This window comes from Somniosus microcephalus, chromosome 4 (genome assembly GCF_052327205.1).
Source record: "Somniosus microcephalus isolate GS21.2 chromosome 4, FLI_Smic_1.0, whole genome shotgun sequence".
NCBI classification, from domain to species: domain Eukaryota; kingdom Metazoa; phylum Chordata; class Chondrichthyes; order Squaliformes; family Somniosidae; genus Somniosus; species Somniosus microcephalus.
Genome location: NC_140990.1, coordinates 229889721 through 229909452, shown reverse-complemented (window position 1 = coordinate 229909452; position 19732 = coordinate 229889721). Strand labels below are relative to the sequence as shown.

General features: G+C 47.0%; 1 protein-coding gene across 9 annotated transcripts in view; it reads left to right on the top strand.

Moving 5' to 3' along the window:
• The window catches only part of gulp1b (GULP PTB domain containing engulfment adaptor 1b), a 607790-nt gene that overhangs the window by 418100 nt on the left and 169958 nt on the right, over positions 1-19732 (top strand). Inside the window, exon 2 of one of the 9 annotated variants that reach the window (XM_085985901.1) lies at positions 19094-19343. The exons of 6 other annotated variants lie outside the window; for them this stretch is intronic. In XM_085985901.1, coding sequence (XP_085842027.1) covers positions 19304-19343 — 40 coding nt within the window. In that variant the 5' untranslated portion in view covers positions 19094-19303. Of the gene's footprint in view, positions 1-4651; positions 4762-18981; positions 19344-19732 lie in introns of those variants that run through there. 2 more of the 9 variants (XM_085985909.1, XM_085985910.1) reach the window with 2 other exon arrangements.

The window sequence follows — 19732 nt, the reverse complement described above, 5'->3', positions numbered from 1 at the left end:
CTCCCTTGTCATCCAAGGTTCCCTTTGCTTGTTGGTCCCACCCTTGACCTTTACAGGAACATGTTGGCGCTGTACTCTCTCTATTTCCCTTCTGAAAGTCTCCCACTGTTTTGATGTGGATTTTCCTATAAGTAGCTGCTCCCAGTCCACTTTGGCCAGATCCTGCCTTATCATATTAAAATCGGCCTTCCCCCAATTTAGAACCCTTATTTCCGGGCCGTCTTTGTCTTTTTCCATGACCACCTTAAATTTCACCGAATTATGGTCACTGTCGCCAAAATGCTCTCCTACTGATACTTCCACCACTTGCCCGGCTACATTCCCCAGAATTAGGTCCAGTACCGCCCCCTCTCTTGTAGGACTTTCTACATGTTGGCTCAAAAAGCTCTCCTGGATGCACTTTAAGAATTCTGCACCCTCTAAGCCTTTCACACTCTGACTATCCCAATTTATATTGGGGAAGTTGAAATCCCCCACTATTATTACCCTATTATTTTCACACTTCTCTGAGATTTGCCGACATATCTGTTCCTCTATCTCCCCCTGACTGTTTGGGGGCCTATAGTACACTCCCAGCAAAGTGCTTGCCCCCTTTTTGTTTTTAAGTTCTACCCATATGGCCTCATTTGAGGAACCCGCTAATATATCATCCCTCCTTACAGCAGTAATTGACTCCTTAATTAATATTGCAACACCCCCTCCCCTTTTACACCCCCCTCTGTCTCGCCTGAAGATTCTATACCCCGGAATATTGAGCTGCCAGTCCTGACCCTCCCTCAACCATGTCTCCGTGATGGCAACAATATCGTACTCCCATGTGTTCAACAACAGCTTCAGTTCATCCACCTTATTTGCAAGACTCCTTGCATTAAAATAAATGCCTTCCAGCCCTGCCATATTCCCTTTTGCCTTCACATATTTGCTCTGCCTTCCCAGCTGACTTGTTTTTTCCTCTGTATTTGGCTGTAAATCACCCCCTACTATAGCTCCACTCTGTACCCCATCCCCCTGCCAAGTTAGTTTAAACCCCCCCCAGCAGTGCTAGCAAACCTCCCCGCAAGGATATTGGTTCCCCTCTGGTTCAGGTGTAAACCGTCCGACTTGTACAAGTCCCACCTTTCCCAGAAGCAGACCCAGTGATCCAGGAAACTAAAGCCCTCCCTCCTGCACCATCCCTTTAGCCACGCATTCATCTGTTCTATCTTCCTATTCCTATACTCACTAGCACGTGGCACCGGGAGTAATCCAGAGATTACAACCTTTTGAGGTCCTGCTCTTTAATCCTTCACCTAGCTCCCTAAATTCTTGCTGCAGGACCTCATCCCTCTTTTTACCTATGTCGTTGGTACCAATGTGGACCACGACCTCTGGCTGTTCACCCTCCCCCTCCAGAATGCCCTGCAGCCGCTCAGTGTACAACAGCTTACCTGTGAGTGAATCAAAACTGAAGGAGATCCGAGCAGAAACAGTGAAAGATGCACAACTCTCACTGCTGAGCAAAGTCATACATGAAGGATGGCCTGAGGAAAGGAGGAAATATCCTCAGAGCATATCTGAATTCTGGAACCACAGAGATGAACTGTCACAAATCAACAGAATCGTCTTCAAAGGGGAGAAAATCATCATTCCTACCAGTCTCAGAGAAGAGATGTTGACAAAATTTCATGCTGAGCATATGGGCATGGAAAAATGCAAACAAAGAGCACGTGACATTGTTTTGGCCCGGAATGTGCAAACATATTGAGGACATTGTCGGAAAATGTTCCATTTGTCTAGAACGCCACCCATCAAATGTCAAAGAGCCCATGATACCTCACCACATCCCAGACAGGCCCTGGCAGGTCGCGGCAACGGATCTGTTCACATGGAACAATGAGGACTACATAGTGACTGTTGATTACTACAGCAGATTTTTTGAACTGGACAAGCTTCACAGCACCACATCTGCAGCTGTGATCCACAAGTTAAAGGCAGCCTTTGCCAGGCATGGCATGGTAGAGACTTTAGTCTCAGACAATGGCCCCCAATACAAATCAAAAGAGTTCGAGTCGTTTGCCAAGGCATGGGATTTCACACATGTCACATCAAGCCCACATTACCCTCAAAGTAATGGCCTTGCTGAAAAAACTGTCCAGATTGCAAAAACACTCATGGACAAAGCCAAAGCGGACAAAAGAGACCCCTACATCAGTCTCCTTGAGTACCGCAACACTCCGGTTGACAACTTCAAGTCACCAGCGCAGCTGTTGATCAGCCGCAGACTTCGCTCAATCCTTCCAAGCATGAACCAGCAGCTGCAGCCAGAGGTCATCAGCTGCAAGCAAGTGCATGCAAAACGTGTACAGAGACAGCAACACCAAAAGAGATACTATGGCAGGTCAGCTAGACTACTGCTGCCGCTGCACAATGGAGAATCCGTCAGAATCCAGGAGCATGACTACTGGAAGCCAGCAGTCGTCATCCAGCCAGCTGACACTAAGCGATCGTATCACATCCGCACCCCAGAAGGACAGCTGTACCGCCGCAATCGCAGGCACCTCCTGAACACCGAGGAACAACACCGTCATTCCGACGAGAGGATCAGTTCAACAGAGTGTGATGAACAGAGCAATACACAAAACACATCATACTTACCTGAACCTAAACCTGCACCTGAATTGTTGACCGATTCAGGAGCATGCTCAGTTTCATACCACACAAGGTCAGGACGAGAGGTCAAGCCTAGAGTTATCCTTGACTTGTGAACTGTCAAAGGGTGTAGGCGGATCGCTGCCCTAAAAAAAACTGTACATCGTTATTGAAGCGTTGAGATGTTTTCAGTGCCAGTTAAATGCTGAGTTTACTTGTATGTTTATGCTACCGAGAACATTAGGTAGAAGAAAGGTTTAAAAGTAATGCATAACATTTTTCTTTTAAAAGAAAGGGGATGTAACATTTGCATATTGAATTATCATTGGCCCGCAGGCATCTGTAAGGAATACCTATAATATTCACGTGATCACATGCCGAGTTGTCATTGGCCTGCAGGCATCTGTAAGGACTACTATTGTTTGGAAGACCCAGGCTAGGGGTCCTAATGCCATGCTTCACCCACTGGTGCTGCTAGGAGTAAGATCACAGACCTATTGCTTAATAAAAAGAGTTAAACTGTAATACTCCGTTGTCCTGCAATATATTATTTTTGTACAAAGTGTGCAAAACAAGACAACCTTGGTGCCAAATATTGAAAACCACACATGTAATTCCTAGATATAATCCCTACTTTGATAAGGATACAGAGAGATGAGCAGATGCTGCTGAAGCTCCATACTTCCAATTGGTAAAACCACCATTCATTGGGGTATGGTATGTGTTCATATTGTGGTCAGGAGGATAGTGACAGTGCACTTTTATTGAATTGTACTGCACGCTGCTCTATATGGCTACAAGAGGCTAAGTACTCTGCTACCGTTGCTGCTCTTCTGACCCCTCAAAACCTTTCCGTCTAGAAGGTCGAAGTCAGGAGTGTAAAAGAATTACCTGGATGGGTGCTGCTGCAACAAAACGCAAGAAGTTCGACATCATCCTGTGGCTTGATTGGCACCTCTGTCACCAAACTCAATAGCCAGCCATTCAATCAATGGTATACTGCAGCTTCAGTATGTACGATCTACAGTGACTTCAACCACAGCTCCCTCCTCTGTGATGTTTACTGCCAAGAAGGACAACATCAGCAATATCACCATCACCTGCAAGTTTCCCTCCCAGTCGCACACCATCGTGACTTGAACATATATCATTGTTACGGGATTAATAAGTCTGGAATTAAATTGATTCTTCAGGCATTAACAAAATGTAAGCTGAAGTTCAGATTTGGGAAATTGCATAATTAGCCGGTGCATTCAGGGGCCTAACGCCTCTGCACATTTTTCCGCTCCCCCGTCATATCCAGATTTAAATGATCTGAATCCCCAATTTGCGGTGATGACAGCATCATGGGGGCTGAAACTGTTTTGCATAATCCACTGAACTAAGGGATAAACTTAATTACATGATTTCATGAATTCATGGAAAATGTTCTTAAGAACTCTGCTTTTTGCTTTCTTTAATATTTTAAAGCATTTTCTTCTGATCATATATATAATAATTGAATGTACAATGTTTCTAGTTGGAAACAAAATGTATTAACCTCTCTGGAATTTCCTGGTGGAATAAGCTTCTGTTTTTCTTAGCTCCTTGCAACAATGAGCTTATTGCTTGTGAAAATGATGTCGCCAAACTTACCGGGGAACTCGCCCACCCTATCTTTTGAGTAGTTCATGGAATTTTATCCTCTGGAATTTCCACCTTACCTCTGCTCCCTTTCCACAGCTTGGATTGTTCAACTGAGCATGTGGCGTGATATTTTTGGGCTTTTGAACATGTATAAAGTTTCGTTCTCAGTGCCAGAATACCCACAGGAACTTCCGGCTCCTATGGAAATAAAATGTTTTTGGATGGGGAATAGGTGTTGGGAAAGGCAGCCCTATATTACAGCTCACATGCATTATCAATTTATAACCTTTTATTACTTGATTGAAATTTGGTATTAACCTTTAAAATGTTTTAAGTGTCTTTTGTCTCTTGTTATTGGTTACATTTGTTTTGCCTGGTGTTTGCTTTCTGCTTTCAGGAAACTTTGTAGTCTAAAATTATTTGCAGCTGTACTATTTCTATCCCTTGACAATTACTGCACTGAATAAAGGTCATGTGTTTTATATGGATTGAGCATTGTAACGAGTGGTAAGAACATGTAGATTTTTTTTTAATGTAACATCAAATAAAAGTGTACTTATTATTAATGTTCATGTCATCCTTGATGTTCAAAGCAAACCCAAATAATTTGCTTATTGTGAATGGGCATTATGCTTTCGTCATGATACGTGATCTGTAACAGTATATCAGGGGGAAAACTCGCCACTGGCTGGAACCATACCTAGCACAAAGGAAGATGGTTGTGGTTGTTGGAGGCCAATCCTCTCAACCCCAGGACATCACTGCAGGAGCTTTTCAGGGCAGTGTCCTAGGCCCAACTATCTTCAGCTGCTTCATCAATGACCTTCCCTCCGTCATAAGGTCAGAAGTGGGGATGTTCGCTGATGATTGCACAGTGTTCAGTTCCATTTGCAACTCCTCAGATAATGAAGCAATTTGTGCCTGCAAGCAGCAAGACCTGGATGACATTCAGGCTTGGGCTGATAAGTGGCAAGTAACATTCACACCACACAAGTGCCAGGAGATCACCAACTCCAACAAGAGAGAGTCTAACCACCGCTCCTTGACATTCAACGGGATTACCATTGCCAAATCCCCTACCATCAAGCTCCTAGGCGGGGGGGTCACCATTGACCAGAAACTTAACTGGACCAGCCATATAAATACTGTGGCTACAAGAGCAGGCCAGAGGCTGGGTATTCTGCGGAGAGTGTCCCACCTCCTGACTCCCCAAAGCTTTTCTACCATCTACAAGGTACAAGTCAGGAGTGTAATGGAATACTCTCCACTTGCCTGGATGAGTGCAGCTCCAACAACATTCAAGAAGCTCGACACCATCCAAGACAAAGCAGCCTGCTTGATTGGCACCCCATCCATTGCCTTAAACATTCACTCCCTCCACCACTGGCACACCGTGGCTGCAGTGTGTACCATCTACAAGATGCACTCCAACAATTCACCAAGACTTCTTCGATGGCACCTCCCAAACTCACGACATTTGCCATCTAGAATGTCAAGGGCAGCAGGCACATGGGAACACCACCACCTCCAAGTTCCCCTCCAAGTCACACACCATCCTGACTTGGAAATATATCACCGTTCCTTCGCCGTCGCTGGGTCAAAATCCTGGAACTCCCTCCCTAACAGCACTATGAGAGTAACTTCAGCACACAGACTGCAGCAGTTCAAGAAGGCAGCTCACCACCAACTTCTCAAAGGCAACTAGGGATTGGCAATAAATGCTGGCCTTGCCAGCGATGCCACACATCTCGTGAACGAATAATTTTTTTAAAATTTGCTTTATTAGCAGTTTATTCATTTTATATTCAAACAAATTAGCATTGCAAATTAGATGTCTCAAAATGTCCTGGTAACATTAACCATAGACTGTTGGCAGGTTCAGGGAAACTACTTTCTCTTTGGACTGATTGGTTTTACCATTAAGTTGAAATATACAATATTACAATAATAAAGCTACTCAAATATCAGGAATAGTTTTTTACTATAAAATCAAGCCTGAGCTACTGAAGACAGAAAGGACAGTTTTAGTGTCTTCATTGAATAGATTATAGCACAGGAATGTACTGTATTTAATCTAAAAATTGTGACCTAAAGACATCTTTGAGGTAAGCAAGGTGCAGGAAGGGTAACCTGAACTATTAATTTCAACGAGGAAAAATTATTACCTGAATGGCCATGTGACTGAGCTGTGAAATTCCTGAGAGAAATTATATTGAAAATAAAAATTGTATTTGAAGAGAAAAGTTATATTTGAAACCCTATGTGCTACTAATGTGAGAATACATTTGTTGACTGCTCAGATAATTGAAAATAGAATTTAAAAATGAACTACTTCATTATAATAAAAGCACACACAGCAAACATTAGTGAACAACTGTGTTTCTCAAAAATTTGTAAGCTTATCTCAAAGTGTTGTTAGCGAATGTTTCCATGAATACATTTTGCAACTTTGTAAAATATACTGGCCCGGATTTTGCGGTCAATGTCGAAGAAACGGCGCTCACCGTTCACTATGCTGACAGCTGCCCACAGAGTTTTTGCGGGCTTTTGAGCGGAGTCTTGCTGTCATCGGGCGTCTGATGTAGCGCGGGGATCTGTGGTGCCTTTGAGCAGATCAAGAAACAGCAAGGCTCAGATTGAAGAATCCTCACTGGACACGCAGGCCCCAATTTTAACTCCAGGTGGATTCCCCACTCAGGCCTGAGTTAAAATTATGATATCATCGGACTGCAACATGCATATATACAGAAGGATTTCTGTGTTTAACTGCGCACGTGCGGACTCCGGAAGTTGCTGTCCAATTTACTCCATAATAACAGTGAGCGCCGTTAGACTCACACTTATTCTCAATGCAAAATCCGGGACATTATAATGTGTATGTCGATCTCCTGTGGTGGTACAAATGTTGGAGAATAGGGTTACTCTCTTGCCTATCTCTGATATCTTCGTATTTCTGTTTCTCTCTGTTGCTCCTTTATTGCTCTTCTCTCTCTCGCTTCTATCCTCAATTTTTTTTGATACTGATTGTGTCTTTCATATTCTGCTTCTCTCTGTATTTGTCTTATTTGCATTATCACTGACCGTTTTCAACTGTCAATAAAGCACAGCTGAGATTCTTACTTGACTTCAAAATTCAACTGTTTTTTTTATCATTGAAGTAACGTTAAATCAGTGCTGTCCAAGAAATTGCTGACAACCCACAGGTGTGGTTATATCTGTGCACCAATTTTGGTATTCCCTAGAGTTTAGAAGAATGAGAAGTGATCTCATTGAAACAAATAAAATTCTTAAAGGGTTTGACAGGGTAGATGCAGGGAGGATGTTTCCCCTGGTTGGGGAATCTAGAACCAGGGGTCACAGTCTCAGAATAAGGGGTCGGCCATTTAGCACGGAGATGAGGAGCAATTTCTTCATAAGAACATAAGAAATAGGAGCAGGAGTAGGCCATTCGGCCCTTCGAGCCTGCTCTGCCATTCACTGAGATCATGGCTGATCTTCTGCCTCAACTTCATTCACCAGCCCTATCGCCATATCCCTTGGTGCCCTTACTAGTCAGAAATCTATCGACTTCTGTTTTGAATATACCCAATGACTGAGCCTCCACAGCCCTCTGGGGTAGAGAATTCCAAAGATTCACCACCCTCTGTGTGAAGAAATTTCTTCTCATCTCAGTCTTGAATGGCCTACTCTTTATCTTGAGGCTGTGGCCCCTGGTTCTTGCCTCCCCAGCCAAGGGAAACATTCTCCCAGCATCCATCCTATCAAGCCCTGTAATAATTTTGTATGCTTCAATGAGATCCCCTCTAATTCTTCTGAATTCAAGAGAATACAGGCCTAGTTTACTCAATCTCTTCTCATACGACAGTCCCGCCATCCCAGGAATCAATCTCGTGAACCTTCGTTGCACTCCCTCTATGGCAAGTCTATCCTTCCTTAGGTAAGGATACCAAAATTGTACACAGTACTCCAGGTGTGGTCTCACCAAGGCCCGAAATAATTGGAGTAAGACTGCTTTACTCCTGTACTCAAATCCTCTTTTCTACCAAAGTGGATAACTTCACATTTATCCACATTATATTCCATCTGCCATGTTCTCGCCCACTCACTGAGCCTGTCGAGATCCCCTTGAAGCCTCTTCACAACCTCTTTGCAACTGACACTGCCACCTAGCTTTGTATCATCAGCAAATTTGGAAATGTTACATTTAGTCCCCTCATCCAAATCATTGATACAGATTGTGAATAACTGGGGCCCAAGCACCGATCCTTGCGGTACCCCACTAATTACAGCCTACCATCCTGAAAAAGACTCGTTTATCCCTACTCTTTGTTTTCTGTCTGTTAACCAATTCTCAATCCATGCTAGTATATTACCCCCAATTCCATGTGCTCTAATTTTGTTCACCAACCTCTTGTGTGGGACCTTATCGAATGCCTTCTGAAAATCTAGATACACCACATCTACCGGTTCCCCTTTGTCTACTCCACTAGTTACATCCTCAAAGAACTCCAATAGGTTTGTCAAACAGGATTTCCCTTTCATAAATCCATGTTGACTCTGCCCAATCTTGCTATTCGTTTCTAAGTGCCCAGTTATTGCATCCTTTAAAATAGATTCCAGCATTTTCCCAACTACTGATGTGAGGCTAACAGGTTTGTAGTTCCCAGTTTCTCTCTCCCTCCTTTCTTAAATAGCAGGGTTACATTTGCTATCCTCCAATCTGCAGGAACCGTTCCAGAATCTGTAGAATTTTGGAAGATGACAACAAATGCGTCCACTATTCCAATGGCCACCTCTTTCAAAACCCTAGGATGTAGGTCATCCAGTCCTTGGGATGTATCGACTTTTAGTCCCATTAATTTTGCTAGTACTGTTTTTTTACTAATAATAATTTCTTTAAGTTCCTCATTCTCGTCACACCCTTCGTTTTCTCGTAATTCTGGAAGGTTTTTCTGTGTCTTCCTCCGTGAAGACCGAAACAAAGTATTTATTTAATTTCTCTGCCATTTCCTCATTCCCCATTATAAATTCTCCTGCCTCTGACTGTAAAGGACCTACATTTACCTTTGTCTTTTCCTTTTCACATACCTATAGAGCTTTTACAATCTGTTTTTATATTTTTTGCTAGTTTGTGCTCATATACCATTTCCCCTTTCTTTATCAATTTCTTGGTCCCCCTTTGCTGATTTCTAAAAAGATCCCAATCCTCAGGCTGACCACTTTTTCTGGCAACTTTATAAGCTTCCTCCTTTGACATAATACTAGCTTTAATTTATTTTGTTAGCCATGGTTGGATCACTTTTCCTTTTGGGTTTTTATGCCCTAGAGGAATATATGTTGCAAATTATGCATTATTTCCTTGAATGTTAGCCATTGTATGTCCACCTTCATTCCTTTTAGTGTAGACCTTCATTTCAGATTGGACTACATCACTCTCAAACTTAATGTAAAATTCAATCATATTATGGTCACTTGTCCCTAAAGGCCCCTTTACCATAAGATTATTGATTAGCCCTTTCTCATTACACAGTACCAGATCCAGAATAGCCTGTTCCCTGGTTGGTTCCTCCACGTACTGATCCAGGAAACCATCTCACATGCATTCCAAGAATTTGTCCTCCACACCATTAGTGGTAATTTAATTTGCCCAGTCAATATGTAGATTAAAGTTCCCCATGATTACCATATTGCCCTTGTTACATGCACTTCTAATCTCTTAATTGATACTGTGCCCTACATTACCATTACTGTTTGGTGGCCTATACACAACTCCCACTCAGAGGGTTGTGAATCTTTGGAATTCTCTACCCCAGAGGGCTGTGACTTTTCAGTTGATGAGTATATTCAAGACAGATTTCAATAGATTTTTGGATACTAAGAGAATCAAGTGATAGTACGGGAAGGTGGAGTTGAGGTCGAAGATCAGTCATGATCTTATTGAATGGCGGAGCAGACTCGAGGGGCTGAATGGACTACTGCTGCTCCTATTTCTTGCACTCTTAGTAGCAAACTTTTTATACACTCACACAATACAGGTAAACAAAATTCACTTGCATATTTACTTAACAAACATCTACGAACATTTAGTGTGAAACTTTGCAGTCCTTTTCAGGAAAGTTTGGGATTCTGGCATGAATTGATCAGACACAACACATCTTTATGCAGCTCTTGGTTTTTGTGCAGCAGTTGCGAGCGGCACTGTGAGTTCAGCAGAGTGATTGCTCAGAATGTTGACCGCACAATGAAATGCATCAGACCCATCCCTGCTGTCCATCCAGAGTGTGGTTGGATGCTGTTTGCCTTTTGCAATCTTGTGCACTGTTGGAGCGGCTTGTTATTGTTTGGGATTGCTTTCTTCTGCTGGCCTGGAGCGTTTATTCTGATTGGTCGAACCGACCATGATGACAGCTCCCTTTTCCATACAATGTTGCTGGTGTTTCCATGGTGCTGTGTTACACATTTTAGCAGATAACTAATCAACAGTAACCAAGAATGTAAAGTGCATATAATGATGTCCATCAACCATTTACCAGATTTGAATCCAGCAGCAGACTAACGAGTTTAATGACTTTGTCTGCTACATTTAAGGATCCAGCATAAAATAGTTTGAGCAGTCTGAGTTTGGTTACTAGTAGATGTTGCCCACAATACAAAACTGACCATAGTTAGTACAAACTGATGATTAAATTCAGAAAGGCCATATGGATAGCTGATGGGAGAAATGAGAAAAATTAATTATGGAACAAAAGCATCACGAAATCAGAGGAATTTACTTTTCTTTCATCTCTGTTGTACATGGAATCTTTGCTATACAAAATGCAAATTTTCTTGTTCTTAGAAAGTAAAATAACCAGCCTAGTTTTACAAACTAGCATGAACATGGGCATCGATTTTGTATATATTTTCCCAAATTTGATATTTGTTTGGTACACTTAACAGGATATAAAGATCAACTGAGATTTGTAACCAGTTGGAGCACCTCAAATCTTGTGATACATGAAAGAGGAAGTTGGCACTTATACCTGGCCCTGTATTCTATGTGCTTGGAAAACACTGCGTGTATGTAGATAAACCTGTATAATCCCCTTTTAACTGCTGTATTCCCCTCCCCCCGCAAGACAGTTGCAAGCTGAGAGGAATAAGGCACATTCAGACTTGCCTGCTGCTGATAGAAGGAAAACCAATCAGGTTCCAGCAGGTGACCAATCCGTGAGTCATCACAGGTTCGCGGGCTTCACGAATTCAGTACTGTATTGTGAGAGTTGGAGTAAAGACCTATTTCTTGTAGCTCGCTGTGTTGCCTATTTCTTTACGCGGGAGACCGTAGTCCCCCACATTGGTGACCCCGAATGTCGGCGGCCGAAGCCCCTGACTCACGCAGCCCTACAGAGGCCAGCAACGACCCGATGGCAACCAGCAGCAGCCTGATGTCGGCCGGCGCCGCATCCTTGAAGCTCCCCACCTTCTGGGAACACCAAGCACCAGCTTGGTTCGCGCACTCGGAGGCCCAATTCACCCTTCGCAGGGTTCAAGATGATGAAGAAAGGTACCTCCACGTAGTCTCAGCACTAGCAAGCTCTACCGCCGCCGAAGTTCTCGACCTGCTGGGGAACCCACCACAGACCGGCAAGTACTCAACCATTAAGGGCCGCTTGCTGCAGGCTTACGGCCTGTCCAAGGAGGAGAGGGCCCGCAGGCTTCTCTCACTACCAGGCCTCGGCGATTCTACCCCGACCCAGTTGAGGAGCCGGATGCTTGCGCTCCTGGGCTCTGAACCGCAGTGCTTTTTGTTTCGGGCCCTTTTCCTCAGCCTGCTTCCTCAGCAGGTACAGACTGCCCTCACGGGGTCCCCGATCACGGACTGCATACAACTGGCAGACGGCGCGGACAAAGTTTTCACCGTCGCCCAACTTGGCTGCGCAGCCGCAAGGCTCCCCGACACCACCGAGCGCACGCCGCCACGCCAGGCTGCAGAACTATGCTACTACCACGCGCGTTTCGGCCACAAGGCCCAACGCTGCAGAGCACCCTGCTCTTTCGATCAAACCAAGATGGCCGCCCGGCCCAACGCACCAGCACCGCGCCGCCGCCTAGGCCCGCTCGACCGCACCCCCACCGCCACGATGGCCATCGGCACCGCAAGTAAACTGCTGTACATAACCGACTCTCTTACAGGGCTCAGATTCCTTTGCGACACCGGAGCCTAATGCAGCATAATTCCTGCCTCCCAGCTCGACATCCAGGCAGACCGCAGCGGCCCACCCCTCATGGCGGCAAATGGCGCAGCCATCGCTACTTTCGGAAAGCGACGGGCCGAGGTTTGTTTCAACGGCCAGCGATTTACGTGGGATTTCGTGATGGCCTCGGTGGCACATCCTTTGCTGGGCGCCGATTTTCTTTGCGCCCACGGACTCCTCGTCGATGTCCGCGACAGGCGCCTGATCGACGCAGCAACTTTCGCTTCACTGGCCTGCCAGCAGAGCAACAGCCCGGCCCTCGTCGGGTCCTGCTCCGCCCCGGCGCATGACGACTACGCCCGCCTACTCGCAGATTTCCCGAGGCTCACACAACCGACCTTCTCAGCCGTGGCAGCCAAGCATGGGGTCGAGCACCACATCGCCACTACGGGACCACCAGTGTTCGCTCGAGCCAGACGCCTGGACCCAGCCAAGATGGCAGTAGCCAAGGAAGAATTCGCCACGATGGAAAAACTGGGCATCATCCGCCGCTCGAACAGCCCTTGGTCGTCCCCCCTCCACATTGTGCCCAAGCCGGGCGGTGGCTGGCGCCCCTGCGGTGACTACAGACGGCTCAACGACGCCACCACGCCCGATAGATACCCCATTCCGCACATCCAAGACTTCTTGGCACACCTAGCAGGAAAGTCCATCTTTTCCAAGGTCGACCTGATTCGCGGCTACCATCAGGTCCCCGTCCACCACGCAGACGTCCAGAAGACGGCGGTCATCACCCCCTTCGGACTGTTCGAGTTCCTGCGCATGCCCTTCGGGCTTAAGAACGCCGCACAGGCCTTCCAACGGCTCATGGACTCCGTCCTACGGGACCTGAGCTTCCTGTTCGTCTATCTGGACGATATCCTCGTGGCCAGTACCAGCAAGGCCGAGCACATCGCGCATTTGCACTCCCTTTTCCAGCGCCTCAGCCAACACGGGCTAATCGTCAACCCGGCCAAATGCCAGTTCGGAGCAGCCCAAATTGACTTTCTCGGCCACAGAATCTCGCCAAGGGGAGCCATTCCCCTACCTTCCAAGGTGCAGGCGGTGGCGGACTTTCCCCAGCCCACCTCGGTTAAGGCGCTGCAGGAATTTTTGGGGATGGTCAATTTCTATCACCGGTTCGTGCCCAAGGCCGCCGCACTCATGCGCCCCCTCTACGAAGCCACCAGGGGCAAAACGGGCAAAGAGCAACTCACCTGGTCCAGCGAGATGGCGACAGCCTTCCACCAGACCAAAAGCACCTTGGCCAACGCCACACTACTGGCCCACCCCATCCCGGGCGCCACGACTGCCCTCACCACGGACGCCTCGGATTACGCCGTCGGCGCCGTCCAGCAACAGTCGGTCGAAGGCGCGTGGCAGCCACTGGCATTTTTCAGCCGACAGCTGCGCAAGAACGAGCAGGCCTACAGCACGTTCGACAGAGAGCTTCTGGCCCTGTTCCTGGCAATCCGGCACTTCCGTTTCCTTCTGGAAGGCCGGCCGTTCATCGCATTCGTGGACCACAAGCCGCTCACTTTCGCCATGGCCAAAGTAACCGAACCCTGGTCCGCGCGCCAACTCAACTTCATCTCGGAGTTCACCACGGACATCCGCCACGACGCCGGCAAGGATAATTTGGTGGCCGACTGCCTCTCAAGACCCTCGCTCCACGCAGTGCACCTGGGCGTCGACTACGCCAGCATGGCGAGAGACCAGGCTGCCGACGCGGAGATCCAGGCCCTCAGGACGTCAACTACCAGCCTTACCCTGGCCGACATCCACTTCCACGCAGCCGGCACAACCCTCCTGTGCGACGTCTCAGTCCCCTCGCCTAGGCCGGTCGTTCCATCCGCCTGGCGCAAGCGAGTTTTTGACATCATCCACGGCCTTTCACATCCAGGGATGCGTGCGTCTCGGAAACTTATGTCCGCCAAGTTCGTCTGGCCTGGACTCCACAAGGATGTGAGAGACTGGACCAACACATGCGTGCCGTGTCAGCGCGCTAAGGTCCAGCAGCACACCAAGGCGCCATTGGAGTGTTTCCCGGTGCCCGAGAGGCGTTTCGACCACGTCCACATCGATCTGGTAGGCCCCTTGCCGCCGTTGCACGGTTTTACACACCTGCTCACGATCATCGACTGCACCACCAGATGGCCCGAGGTGGTTCCCCTCGCCTCCACCACCACGACCGATGTCGCGCGAGCATTCGTCTCGACATGGGTGGCCCGGTTCGGCGTGCCGACCGACATATCCTCGGACAGCGGCCCCCAGTTCACCTCCCACTTGTGGAATGCCATCATCGCCGGCCTCGGCACCAAGTTGCACAGGACAACAGCCTACCACCCGCAGGCCAACGGGCTCGGCGAGCGCTTTCATCGTTCTTTGAAAGCCTCCCTCCGCGCCAGCCTGGCCGACACCAGCTGGATCGACAAACTACCCTGGGTTCTCCTGGGATTGCGTACCGCGCCCAAAGAGGACCTCCGCGCCTCTGCGGCCGAGATGGTCTACGGCCAACCGCTCAGAGTACCAGGCGACTTCCTCCCCCTGACAACGGAGCTGTGGTCGGCCGCCAGACAGCTTTCCCTGCACCAGGACGCGGCCAAGCAATTCTGTCCAGTGCCCACTTCGCAACACGGCCCACAGCCGTCCTACGTGCCTCGAGACTTACGACATGCGGAGTTCGTCTTCGTGCGCCAGGAGGCGCACAGAGGCCCGCTGCAGGCACCATACACCGGCCCCTTCCCAGTATTGGAGACGGGGGACAAAGCTTTTCTTATCGATGTCGGCGGGAAGCCGGACCTTATTTCAGTAGACCGCCTCAAACCGGCGCACCTGGACCTCAGCTTCCCGTTTCGGCCGGCTCTTCCCCCACGGCGGGGCAGACCTCCCGCGTTGGCGACGGCCCCACAAGAGGACCAAGACACGCCAGAACCTTACTTCCCGGCCGCCGCCCCACCTTCGCCGGCAGCCCGTCCAGCCAGCCCACCGGCAGACCAGCCGCCAGACCAGCCGACGAACCAACCGGCCGACCTCCCAGACAGTCCTCCTCACACGCCAGATGGCTACTACAGCCGCTACGGCCGCTTGGTCAAACCTCCGCAGAGACTGACTTTTACAGTTAACGAGGATTCTGGGGGGGCGTATGTGGCATTGCCACATTGGGGAAACACTGTGTGTATGTAGATAAACCTGTATAATCCCCTTTTAACTGCTGTATTCCCCTCCCCCCGCAAGACAGTTGCAAGCTGAGAGGAATAAGGCACATTCAGACTTGCCTGCTGCTGATAGAAGGAAAACCAATCAGGTTCCAGCAGGTGACCAATCCGTGAGTCATCACAGGTTCGCGGGCTTCACGAATTCAGTACTGTATTGTGAGAGTTGGAGTAAAGACCTATTTCTTGTAGCTCGCTGTGTTGCCTATTTCTTTACGCGGGAGACCGTAGTCCCCCCACAGTGCTTTATTTATGAATTTGGGCTCGAACTTGATGGAAAATGTTGGACGCATGTGCCTAAATTCCCAATTTCTGCTTCTGATGGTCAAAACTTTGCACTGAGAATACAACATTTATAAAATTACCTCTGCAGTATATTTGCAATTATTTTATTCTTGAGGATTAATCTTGTTCGATGTCTGAAGTTTTCTTTTATATTATAACATCTTCTGAGTATATTTCTTATCTCTTTGACTTATAGTCCTAGAAATTGGTTGGTGGGGGGGTTGGAGTGGTTATTGCCACCCGTTACCACCAGTTTTGGGTGAAAAAATGGAAGCCACTGCTCTTCTGCCGGCAGGTCCCACGGCAGCCGCCATTTTCGGATTGCCGGCAGCACAATTGATATCAGCGATTGCTAAAATTATGGAGATGATGCAGATCCTGATGTCAGTGAGTGTGCAACGCTCACTTGACACCTGATCTGCGGGTTTGGAGTTCACCGTTCAACTTATTGGCTGAGCAAGCTTTGAGAAGCAGGAAGGAGGCTCCAGCAGTGGTATTTAAAGGGATCATCAGCAATTACATGCACCTGACATGTTTGTTTCATTTGACTGGTTCTGTGCAACTTTCTGTAACTCCAGCAGCTTTATAAAACTCTTTCCAGCTTCTAAGGTAACCGGGAGTTTTGTTGCAAGTGGAGAATGCCTTCATTCTTATTTAAAGGCTTCTGCTCACAACACTTGTTCAATCATGGGAACTCTACTGGCAGTCCCTCTCTTGCTCAAGTATCTTCGGGAGAGGGAGCAGAGGCAGCGAAGAAGACGAGAAAATGTGCACAGAGGGAGGAGAAGGAGGGCCAGGAGGGCTCGCAACAGGAGGACTTACCCACCTGGGGTCTTCCAAGAGCACTTCTCTTATCCATTTAAGCGAGGAGCAGTGTATTAGGAGGCTATGCTTCACCAAGGAGGTGGTCACAGAACTCTGCCACCTCCTGTAACCAGGCCTGCAGCCTGACAGCAGGGCGAACACGGCTCTCTCAGTGGCAGTCAAGGTCACCATGGCACTCAATTTCTTCACCAGTGGATCCTTCCAGTCTGCAGCAGGAGACATAGCTAACATCTCACAGTTCGCCATCCATCATTGCATCCGAGAGGTCACTGAGGCAGGACGAGCGCACATGTGGCTTTGCCAGGATAGCGGACTTCCCCGTGGTGCAGGACGCCATCGACTGAACACGTGCCTTTGTGGGCACCGCATACCAATCCTGCGATCTTCCATAACCGCAAAGGATACCACTCACTTACTGTGCAGTTGGTGTGCCACCACACCAAGCGCTTCCTGATGGTCAATGCCCACTATCCTGGCAGCAGCCATGATGCCTTCATTCTCCGTCAGCAATCTTCCAGCTGCCACAACAAACTCAAAGGTGCCTACCCTTGTTTGTTGTTAGTTGGTATATTTGGACTAGTGTGAGTGTGAAGGGTGGCTAGTGAGATGGGGAAATGATAATGTAGATAGAGAGAGGGGTGGGTGGCGGTGCAAGGTCAGTTGGTGTGAGTAAAGATGTGCAGGAGTAGGGTAGGGAAGGCAGAGTGATGGGGGTGTGATGAGTGGCACAGCAGGATGGGATTGAGTGTAGCTTTGCAGTAACGTTTCGTGATCTACTGAGATCATTGAAAGGTTTGCGCGAATGCAGCCAGGTCCTCCTGACTACAACTCTGCTTGTCCCTTCCTGTGCAATGTGTAACCAGGCTGCTTTAGATCTCCTGGGGAGATTTATTCCACCCATGGGAAGGGAAGAGGACCTCCCTGCGTGTTGTGACTCCCTCTAAGCATATGGAGGAAGTCATGGGAGAACCTGGGTGCAGCCGTGCACCTCTGCAGTGCTTGTCAGTGTTTGCAGCAGCTCAATGCTGTAGAACACTGACAGCACAAATGTCAAAATTAATTTGGGCATAGTTGCTTTAAGGAAACCGGCTGATTACATGTCATAAATTACGTCATCAGACCCACTCCCTTCAATTGGCCGGCAAACTCACTGGGCGGGCTTAACAACCCAATCATCGGAAAGTCATTTCAGAGGGCGGGATGAAACCAGCAATGAGGCCGTAGGGACATCTGAAATGCCGGTTTCAGTGTGAAAATGCACCACCTCAGACTTTTTTATTTGATTCTGCTGTACATTTTATTTAAGCTGAGAATGCCCCAAATCATTTATGTTCTTGAATGTTTCTGAGAAGTGACTGCTTAAATAATTTTAGAATAATTTAGGGTTAGATTTGGTGAGAGACTATATTTTGTCTGACTTTTGGTTTGTTTTGGTATGAAGTGTCTTTGAAGCTATGTCTTCCTACCCCCGTGTGCCCATAAATGTTCAGTTGAGTTCTCAATACGTTGAAGCATTCATTAGATTTGAACCATTAAGTGTTTAGTGCTGGTACAAATGGTAATTATAATGTAGCACAGAAGTACGAAGGTAGCACAAATTGATATTCTACTACATTGCAAAGTTAAATACTTTTGATATGTTGCAATTTTTGAAAATCGGTTCTCATTAATTTGAAAAAACATTTGCATCCTTGTGCTTGCTTTTCATGACAGTAGGGGGAATTTTAACTCTCACTGATCGGCAAGAAAGGAATGGGGCAGCAGTTAAACTAGAGTGACTCCATTTTCTGCTCCGTTTTTGCCTATTCTCCATTTTAATGTCATTGGTTTTACTGGCAAATGAAGCTTCTGCCAGACACTGGCATGAATGTCATTAATAAATGCAAATCGGGATTCTATGGATGTATATGGGACCCTGATGGCATTTTAACTCATTCCTGTGTGGGGTGCCCACTCCGCCAAATAAAATTGTTGGGAGGCTAACAAGACCCGATATGCTGAGTTTAAGAAAATCTTTCCTTACTGAGGCCGAGAGGAGCAGGAGTGCTCCTTTGAGCGCTGTAATGATATCAGCAAATAGTGATGTTATTTGCCTGTTCGATTATGATGTCTTAATAGCATGATTGCAGGTATTGATTACTTATGCCTGACCAGCAGAGGTCATGTGACCGAGAGAAGCAAGGCAGAGAGTTTTACTTTCACTTTGATTCTAGCTGCATCACAGTATAGAGTGTTCTGTAAAAAGGCTGTTAAAAAGAGTTGAATAGACTTTAGATTAAAACAACTTTCTCTTTCAAGAAATGAGTCTTTATTGAACCCATAAAGAAATCAACACATGATGTCAGAAGTGGCTGAAAGAAAAAAAAAAAAAAAAAAATCTGAAGTTAGCAACTTGATGGGACAGTGCAAGCAGTTGTGGCAAGTAAGCGAAATCAGCTCTCCACAGATTAGCAAGCCAGAAGAGAACATCGTTGCTTACCATTAGAGAATAGCTAACGAAGTGAAAAAATGGAAGGTTTACACCCACCGGCGACGCTTCAATTGTCAGGTAATGTGGCTGAAAATTGGAGAAGGTTCAAACAACTTTTAGAGTTGTATTTATCAGCAATCGGAGCTGAAGAGAAAAGTGATAATGTAAAAGCGTCACTGTTCTTGCATGTCGTGGGTGATGAAGCGCTGGAGGTATATAATAACTTCACATTTGCTGTTGATGGAGACAAAATGAAGCTAGATAAAATAATGGAACAGTTTGAGGCCTACTGCATACCTAAACACAACGTTACGTTTGAGAGGCACAAATTTTTCACATGTGTACAGAAAATCGGCGAGACTATTGATCAGTATGTGACTGAACTGAGAAACCGGAGCAAATCGTGTGAATTTGGGGGACTCACAGACTCGCTGATAAAAGACAGACTGGTGTGTGGTATTCCAGCT